This window comes from Humulus lupulus, chromosome 8 (genome assembly GCF_963169125.1).
Source record: "Humulus lupulus chromosome 8, drHumLupu1.1, whole genome shotgun sequence".
Lineage (NCBI taxonomy): Eukaryota > Viridiplantae > Streptophyta > Magnoliopsida > Rosales > Cannabaceae > Humulus > Humulus lupulus.
In genome coordinates this window covers 87,056,566-87,066,664 of record NC_084800.1, presented here as the reverse complement: position 1 = coordinate 87,066,664, position 10,099 = coordinate 87,056,566, and the positions used below count along the sequence as shown (strand labels likewise).

The window sequence follows — 10,099 nt, the reverse complement described above, 5'->3', positions numbered from 1 at the left end:
TAAAAATATCATATTTTAATTTGTTTAATTATTTATTATTTTTAAATAGTTATCATTGTAAAATATCTCAAAAATATCTTAGTTTAATTTTTTTAATTATTTATTTTATTTTATTTAAGTTTGAGTGTTTACAAACTACCGTTAAATATAAGAATATTCTGTTAAATATAAGAATATTCCATTAAAGTTAACATTAAAAAAATAAAAAATCGTTAAAACTACAAATTTCTGTTATGTACACATTTATTATATAGAAGATATATATATATATATATATATGGAAGACTTTTCAATGGTTATTACCCACAGATGGGTACTAACAATTATGATGATGTGGCAACATAGTGACTTGGTATAGCAAGTCACCATCAAGTAAATATTTATTTTTCTATATTATTTTCGAATTTAGTTATTTTTTTTGTCATAAATAATGGTGTTTTCAACCAATGAGAAACACTAGTTATATTTAGAAATTGACATATATTTGAAAAATAAAAAAGTTTATAATATTATATTTTCATAATAAATACACATTTTTCATCAGGTAACCCTTCCAAAAATTTGAAAAAATCAAAATTTATTTTTAGAAATATTAATTAACAACTATAAATATGGAACATTGATATTAATCCAATGGTTAATGTTAAAGTAACCATTCATGGGTAGTAACCATTAAGAGTGCTCCCAGTTAGTACCTATCTATGGGTAGTAACCATTGAGAAATCTTCTATATATATATATATAATGGACAATTCTCCTATAGGAGTTTCACTTTAAGCCCTTTCGGTGAACCACTCAGTGTTCTCGACCCGTGAACAATTTTCAGCGCGATTTTTTTTATGACCGTGTATATTGTAGCTATTTAGAGCATCCTGCAAATTTTCAGAAAATTATGAATAGTTTACAGTATCGAAAACTAAATTCAAATGTGTTGTTGCCCGCGTGACTAATTTTTTTTTATGCACGTGGAAAACAACATGTTTGAACCTAGTTTTCGGTACTGTAAACTATTCGGAATTTTCTGAAAATTTACAAGATGCTCTAAACAACTACAATATACACGGTCATAAAAAAAATCGTGCCAAAAACCATTCATGGGTCGAGAATACAGAATAGCCCCACTGGTAGAGCTTAAAATGAAGCCTGAGAATTGTCTTATATATTATATAAACTCAATAAATTTATTATGATAATATAATTTGGATAATTTTTGTATACTTTTTAGACAATAAATTTTAAATAACCTAGTATAAACTAATTAAAAAGAAAAGTTGTTTTCACAATAAGTGATTAAAATATTGCACACATTATTTTACACACTATATAATTAGTTTCAACCACACAATTAAAATTAAATATATATTATAGTGGGTAAAAAGTATGTATAATTTAAGTGTGTGACATTAGGCATTCCATGAATATGTTTAGTGCCAATAAATTTAATTTTTAATTTTAATTAGTTAAATAGACATTTGTATTGCAATTATTTTTTGTAGGAAGTGATCACATCAATAATTTTTTATTTATTTTTTTAAATAATGAAGGAAATACAACAAAATGACACATTTGAAATAGTTAAAGTGGAATTTCGGCCAAAAAAAATTGGAGAAACAAAATTTAATATAGTTTGGGAAAAACCATTTTGTCCGACCAATAATGTTTACGAGGACGAGGTACATAACCTCATATTTCTCGAATAAAATTGTTTAATTCATGAAAATTAAATTAAATCAAATAAAAAATTGACCAGAGAAGCAAGCGCCACGTCACCATTTAGGCCAGAGAAGCGAGAGTAGAATGAGATGGAAATGAAAGCAGAGGCAGAGCAGAGAGAATCAAATACTTTCGGTCTCATGGTTCACGCCTCATGCTTCTCTGCTTGGCCCATACACAAAATCGAAGTTTGAAGAGAGAGAGAGAGGAACCAGAGAGCGAGAGAGAGATATGAAGAAAGACAAGGGCGTGGCAGTGTTTTGCCATGACGACGATGAAGACGACAACGACAACGATAACGATAACCACGGCCACAAGAAAGACAATACCTCCTTTCCCTCCGTTAGATTCTCTTCTCGTAATGCTTCTTCCAAATACGACTTCGTCAAGGTCCTTGCTTTCTTCCCCTTTCCCTTTTTCTATGTCAATGCCTTTGTTTGGTTACCCAGAAAAATTACACAAATTTTTGTTAAATCTAACAGGTGAAGGTGTGGTTGGGTGATAATGCGGATCACTACTACGTGCTTTCCAGGTTTTTGCTCAGTAGAATGTTGACTGTTACTAAGGTTTCAAATTTCGTAACCGCCTTATTTTACATTTTCAAATTCCATTTCTTTACAACTTTAATCTACGTTTTCATGCTTGTTTTGTCTGTATAAAAGAGAGAAGAGGGATTAAAGTTTGCATTTACCAATTACTTTGATTGAATCGGAGAATATCTTTAATAGCAAGTATTATGGTTCTAGTGAGTTTCATCAGCTTTGTAATTATGGGTGCATAATGGTATATGGGCTTGTGCTGTTTCACCTCCTTATTGTTTTATTCTCCTAATCTCAATTAGAATAGATGGCCACTTAATGGTATATGTCGTTTGATGCGATGACTTGTGGTGATTTCAGATCCCAAATCATGTGGCAATAAAAATCGCACTCGAGCTTAAGAAGCTGCTTATAGACAACAGCCTTCTAGATGTGTATGTCCTACGCGGCTGCTTCTTTCTCATATGTCCAATGATCATTTTGTTTTGGACTTAAAAAAATGTTTCTGTTTCTTTTTCAGCTCTCAGTCTGATTTGGAAGCTAATCTGTTTAAGGTGTGTCTTATGTACTGTTTAAGAAATATAGTCCTGCTTTCTTTTGCTTTTCCAATATGTTAAATTTGACAAGATTTTAACTGGGAGTTATTCATAGCTTATGGAGCGTAGGGGTTATGGAGAAGAGTACATAAATCGTTACAAGATGATGACCAGGTCAGTGTTCCATTCTAATCTAGGATAACAAATTATCTTTGGTTTTCTTTGTAGATGATGTTCATTTGAAAGCTTATATAGATGGTCATTCTGAAGTAATCTTATGTATGTCTATAGACCAGCAATCCCAAGATGGACATCACTTATTTCAAACTGGATATTAGGGGGTAGGGTTACTAAAAGTAAATTAAGTGGGTAATTTCTTCATGATCTGGTATTTCTGTATTTTATGTCACAGGTTTCACCATCAGAGAGTGCCACTAGTCATTCTTGTTTGTGGAACTGCCTGTGTTGGGAAGTCCACTATTGCTACCCAACTTGCACAGAGGCTAAATTTGCCAAACGTCTTGCAGGTTCTTATGCATACTTATAGACGCTCTAATACTTTTACACTTGAGCGTGATGTCTTTGACATTTGTTTCCTATTTTTCATTTTCAGACAGATATGGTATATGAATTGCTGCGCACATCAACAGAGTATGTCTTAAATTTTTTTTAATTTTGTATGCTTAGTCTATACTTATTACACTGAATATAAAAACTATCTAGGAACAATTTATGATTCTATCAGTGTTTTTGGCCTTGTAGTGAGAGTTTGTTTGTCTTATGGGCTTATGGTATATCATATTTCTAATTTTTCTGGTTACATTATCAGTGCCCCGTTGGCATCAACTCCAGTATGGGCGCGGGACTTCAGCTCCTCTGAGGAGTTAATTACTGAATTTTGCCGTGAATGCAGAATTGTTCGTAAAGGTAGCGTCTTTTTCTTTTGGGCTGTTAAGTCAATGATTCAATGTTACCGTTTCTTAGTCAGAGAAAATTTAAGCATGTGAGGTTTTCAATTTTACTGGTCAGTAACATGTCTTCTGTGTTGCATGCCTCACAGGTTTGGCTGGTGATCTGAAGAAAGCAATGAAAGATGGAAAACCGATAATAATAGAGGTATGGTTATACTTTCTATTTTGTGGGAAGATAAACTTTTTGCTGGGTTGACAAAGAATTCTTCAAAGATTTTATATAATCTCTTTAACGATTTGGTGGGGAAGACTAGAAATTAAGAGTCCTTGATGAACCGAAGTTAGAAGAGCCATTATTACTGTTATTATTTATAATAATAATATATAGAGAGGGGTTGGCTACTTACAAAAAATGTACATTTATATGACTTAATTGTGAGTTCTTTCCACCACGTTCTGTATTGCATTTGTGTTGAGTCAGTTCTCGTAGTCATAATTTTAGTTACTTCTCTTCACATTTGCAAGAATGCCATAACAATTAGCATTTCTGATGTTCTTGTGCGTCTCACTTAAAACTATCATGATTCCATTTTCTTTCTAATGATATGATGGCAGGGTATACATTTGGATCCAAGCATATATCTTATGGATGATGAAAGCAAATTAACATCTAACATGCAAGAAAAAGATAAGCAGACAAGTTCAGTATCTGTTGCATCAAATGATACTAAAACACAAGTGGACAATAACATTTCAAGTGTTTCTAGAAGTCATAATGAAGTTAGTAAGTGTGAGCAGCATATTCATTCACAAAAAGAATTTTCAGCCAATGAGGTGAATAAAGTCTCTGATCATCTGGAAGCTATTGATATAGCAGGAAATGCTCAAGAGAATAAAGGTTAACACTGCTCTTAATTCTGCTCAAAAGTACAGTTTCAATTCAGGCACTTCTTTTCTTTCCAAACATAAATAATACATGCATGCATGTGTTTGTATAGATTTATATACTTATACCTATGTGTGTGCATCTTTATTTTGTGTGTACCATTATATTTATTAGTAAAGAGCGTAACCCGGAGGATGCCACTTCTGTAACTATCATTGTCATTGTGCAGATGGCACTTCTAAAGATCCAGTAACGAATAAAAATTCCCCTGTAAAGAAAGAGAAGTCTGGTGCTGAAGCTATAATTGTACCTTTAGTTCTGAAGATGGCTGAATTTGACCATACGGTGGTTCCTCTATCACTTCAATAGTTTTTTTAACAGCTTGTTTCTTTTTGCATGTACTTATGTTACCTGTGCAATTTATATCTTCGTAACACCCAATTAGGTAATCATGTGAGTTCTTACCTCTGGTTGCTTCAGATTCTTTCTTCAAGTGTCATGCTCATGCATGAGTTTTCATAGTGCAAATTTATTTATTTATTTTCTGAGGGTAGGAAGGAGAGTATTTAATGCCAATCTGCATAAATTTTGAATTTTGTTTTTCAAACTCGTAAATGGATTTAGAATCTTGTTTATCACTTGATTCTCTGCATCAGCCAATGCAGAGCTAGAGTGTGTTAAAACTTCTCATATACTGTGAAAAAACTACAGAGAAACCCAGTCAATCACAGATGAATCTTAGGTCACTAATAGGTAAACCCAGTCAGCCACAGATGAATCTTAGGTCACTATAGAGGAATTCAGTCAACCACAGATGGATCTTAGGTTACTGTGGAAGGATCCAGTCAGCTACAGATGAACTTGATTTAATGTTTTGAAGATAGAACCTGTAAGATCATGTCTTTTGTATCTTGATGGACACACTTCTTTATCATTTTCTTCGTATTATTGTTTCATTGATGAAACTGTATGCTGCTTGCTTTGTTTTTACTGATTTTTGTTTAGCCAATCCGCCATTATTGTCTTTTTTGCCCTCCTTATTCTTACATCTTCTCATATAGTTGTAACTAAGTTGTTCTTGTGACAGGCATTACTTGAGGAGTGGGTCTCAACTCGTACATTTAGGGATACAAGTCTAGTCCAGGTATATCTATCATTGGTAATCCGTGATGAATTTTAAAGTTACAGGATATATTAAATTGTTTTTATCATTTTATAATATCAAAGTAAACAGGAAACTCCTTGTGTTATTACTTGAAAATTTGTTTGACAATAGAAATGAACTGGAGTAATTGTGTATCTTGCTCATGAATATAATTTGATGTGTTTGCTTTACTTTATTTGATGATATAGTGTATAACAAGTTTGAAATTTTGATTCTAATGTCTCAGTTATTCCACCTTTTTATTGTCCAGGATAAAGATAAATTAGTAGCCAATTTGAAAACCATTCAGGACTATCTGTGCTCATTTAAATCACAGGTATGTGCATTATGGCCTCATTTTTTCCCTTCATTTCTCTGGTCTAGTGGCTTATAAAGCAGCACTGACATCATCCTGCATTTCACTTATAATTGAGTGGTTCACCTCAGTTGCTACTGCTAATAAATTTGTAAACTTGACAAGAAAATTTTTCTTTTTGTATAAATTGTAGTCTGCTAGATCTTGAATTTTTATTTATCGCTGTGGAAGTTCCTAGATATAAATACTTTGTTTACCATACATGAGATATGGACAGTTCGAGGAAGCAATAAAATCACGTTAAAAGATGCTCAACAAAATGATAGTGACTACTATAGGTAATGTTGACAGTCTATGCAGAGATAACAGAAGGAAAACTGTTTTCAGAGTCGGGAAGCTTGTGTATTTACAGTATCATAGCAATTTCCAAATATTTTCTTTCATTTTGAGAAGCATGGATTTTCATGTCATACCCTCTGGGTATTTGTCTTTTTCTTTTTTTTTTTAAAAAAAAAACATAAAATTACTTCTGCCGTGGTGTTTTGTCTGAAATAAAGGTCTTTTTTGTCTTCTTGTCCCCCCAAGCAGGGTTTGTCAGTGGTCAATGTATCAGCAACTACATTTCCACAAACTTTGGATTGGTTGCATGGTCATCTTTTGCAGGTATGCTTATCATTATCAATTGTTTAAAATGTGATGTAGTTCTTCCATCTAGGGTTGTGCTATATCTCCATTAACCAGATTTTCAGAAAACTTAATAACCATTGTGACTGGAGAATTACCTGCTCATTTATGATCAGTGATCACCATATTCGCATATTCTTCACCAGTCTCCCTCTAAACTAGCTGAAATATCTTTTTACTATTGTTTCTTACTAATTAGTGTTCTCCATTCCAGAGTATTGAACAAGGTATTACATCATCATCCAAGGAAAATGGGAGGCAGATTGGAGCTAATTAAGTTGAATACAGATGCTAGCTCAAGGCAGAGGTACGATACTTTCGTAGTGATATTGACAATTAAAAAAAAAAGGTTTTATGTACTTTCAGTGTGTGTATGCATTCATTTAATGAAAAATAAATAAAAAGAAAATGAAAATCTTCGTGTGAGAGACATCTGCAGTATTAAAGAAAATAAACTTCTTCTCGATCAACCTATTGTTTGTTATGCTAAACCTTTGGGTCAAACTTTCTCCATAAGAGAAAGTGACATATTTATGGGTTTTTTTTTATTGTTTGCATATTATTTTTAAGTCATCACGTTGCATAGATTAAACTGGTAGTTGATAGTTGTGACTAGAAAGTTAACATCCTAACCTTAGTTGTTCTTTTGTTATAAAGATATTACATCTCAAACAATGAGTGTAGAATAAAGTGAGACAAAGAGTGCTACTAGCACCCTCAATATGAGATTATAGATAACATAAAACGAGAAAATTACATCACCATGATTATATTGATCCTTTTCCCCTCTTCCCTAGGTACCCCCATATGAATAGAACTACTGTCCACACAAAGGTGAATATAAATAAGTCTGAGGGTACTGAAAAAGCAGCCTGCGTAGTCAACTGGATGCCTAAACCTAATATTAGAAGAGAAGAAAGAAAAGAGAGATGGGGAACCATATCATCAACGGCATTGCAGTAACCTATTGTAAGATTTAAGATATATAGCACTTGTAAAATTTCTGAATAATGTGAAATTATTGGTCGCTGACCAGTTTCAAGGATCCGGTATTACTTTATTAGTGCTTTATAGAAACTAAGTTGTGACACAAAAGAAGATTTAGATAAATTGTTGTTTTTTTTTTTGTAAGAGAACCTTCACACACATACGAATATATTTGTTAATTTTTTTTTGGTCATATTTACCTGTTTTCTTCTTGTTCCCTTGGTAATACTACTATTTTGAACATCACTGCCATTTTCAATAGATGGGTCTTCTAAATTTGATTTACAAAATGCTTAATATCACAGCGACCCATTCTCAAGCATTATTTACATCTCTCGTCCATTTCTAGGCTACTTTAAATGTGTTGTAAAAAAAACAAATCATCTCCCCAACTACACCCTTTGATAATCTGATGGAAAGCATTTAGTAGTTGTGTTTGATTCTTCGTAAATATGAAGGTTAAACCATGTCATATAAACTATAACAATATATACTCACAATATCTTATTGCGAAGCACCACATGTATTTTTATTTTCAATTTGGTCAACACATCCCCTTAATCTTAATTTTAAAACTGCTGTAAGAATGGTCGTCATTCGAGTTTACAAAAATCTTCTCGGTCGAGGTTGATTATTAAACTGTTTAGAGTGATACGCTGATTCAACTCTTGCTCATAACTGATTTTTGGATTGGTTAATTCCTATGATTGGATTTTGAGAAATGTCAAGATACACATGACAAGTGCACATCTTCAATTGAGTACGAAGAAGTTCGAATTGAAGTCATTTTGAGAGAGAAAGAAGTTGGTTTAGAACTATATTGAAGAGGTGTGATCATCTTATGTGAAAAATATATCGTTATATAGGGATGTAAAAGTTAGATTTCTTATTTTCAATAATTTGGGAAAAGAGTAAAATACAAAACACGATGTGACAATGCAATGCTACGTGTATCTTTTCTTATATTCAATAATTTGAAATCTGAAGACCAAATACAATGTGACAATACAATGCTATGAGTATCTTTTCTTAAGACTATTTTAAATCTAAAGATAAAATACGATGTGACGATACAATGTTACGGGTATTTTTTCTTAAGACAAAATAATTTGAAATCTAATGACAAAATACGTTGTGACAATACAATACTACGGGTATCTTTTCTTATATTCAATAGTTTGAAATCTGAAGACAATATACAATGTGACAATACAATTCTACGAGTATCTTTTTTTATCTTCAATAATTTGAAATATGAAGACAATGGATATGTACACTATAAAACGTGGGCTTCATGTAGACCAACAACAAATACAAATCAATGCGGATTAAAGATGAATTCCCATTATGGTAGTTCATCTTATTTGGCATCGTCGTCTTCTTCAGATGATGATGATGATTATGATGATCTAGAAAAGCAAGTGGTATGTCAAATTACTGATAACAACAATTTTTGCATCGCTCAACACCAACATAAAGAAGGGTCACACATGGGCTCAATTCTTGGTCATATAATAGTCAACCGTGACTGAGAAAATGCTGATCGCAATCTCTTCAACGACTATTTTGCAGAGAACCCTCGATTTTCTGCCTCGATGTTTTGCCGAAGATTCCGAATGGGTCGTGCTTTATCCCTTCATATTTATGATGTTGTACAAAGGCATGGCAATTTCTTTATCCAACGAAGAGATGGACTCAGTAAGCTCAGGTTTTCTGGTCTACAAAAAGTAACAACTGTATTTCGAATGTTGGCATATGGTGTACCGGCAGATGCTACCGACTAGAACATCAAAATAAGAGAATCTACTACTTTGGAAAGTTTGAAACGATTTTGCCGTGCTGTTATCGAGGTCTTTGGAACACACTATCTTCGATCACCTAATGCTGATGACGTTGCAAGGCTACTACACATTGGTGAACGTCGAGGTTTTCCAGGAATGTTGGGTAGTTTAGATTGTATGCATTAGAAATGGAAAAAATTGCCCTACGACTTGGGGAGGACAATATGCTGGTCCCAGTAAATCTCCGACTATTATTCTTGCAGCTGTAGCTGACTATGATATTTGAATATGACATGCATATTTTGGTCTACCTAGATCTAGCAATGATATTAACGTGTTGGAGGTGTCCCATCTTTTTGCTAATCTTGTTGCGGGTATTGCTCCACCCGCTAATTATGTCATTAAATGAAAAGAGTATAATATGAGTTATTATTTAGGCGACTGTATATATCCAAAATGGTCTACTATTGTTCAAACCATTCGTGAGCCACTTGATCCAAAGAAACAATTATTTGCTTGAAAATAAAAGGCATGTAGAAAAGATGTAGAACGCGTGTTTGGGGTATTACAATCAAGATTTTCCATTGTGGCACACCATCGCG

The 10,099-nt window shown here is 33.0% G+C and overlaps 1 protein-coding gene across 1 annotated transcript; it reads left to right on the top strand.

The window, feature by feature from the left end:
• Positions 1-1,744: 1,744 nt before the first annotated feature.
• LOC133798035 (uncharacterized) lies at positions 1,745-7,909 on the top strand. Its single transcript, XM_062236207.1, has 16 exons — positions 1,745-2,103; positions 2,196-2,279; positions 2,613-2,686; positions 2,773-2,806; positions 2,904-2,962; positions 3,201-3,315; positions 3,402-3,439; positions 3,618-3,715; positions 3,849-3,904; positions 4,315-4,597; positions 4,815-4,930; positions 5,673-5,729; positions 6,001-6,066; positions 6,634-6,708; positions 6,944-7,036; positions 7,527-7,909. Exons 1-15 carry the CDS (start codon positions 1,945-1,947, stop codon positions 7,004-7,006), a joined length of 1,377 nt encoding a protein of 458 aa, XP_062092191.1. The 5' UTR covers positions 1,745-1,944; the 3' UTR covers positions 7,007-7,036; positions 7,527-7,909.
• The last annotated feature ends 2,190 nt before the right edge of the window (positions 7,910-10,099 follow it).

Bases quoted from the DNA above. Each gene is read 5' to 3' on its own strand.
- LOC133798035 (XM_062236207.1), top strand. From the start codon at position 1,945: ATGAAGAAAGACAAGGGCGTGGCAGTGTTTTGCCATGACGACGATGAA. The intron at 5,730-6,000 runs GTATATCTATCA...TTTATTGTCCAG, and splicing joins GGGATACAAGTCTAGTCCAG to GATAAAGATAAATTAGTAGC. The intron at 6,067-6,633 runs GTATGTGCATTA...CCCCCCAAGCAG, and splicing joins TGTGCTCATTTAAATCACAG to GGTTTGTCAGTGGTCAATGT.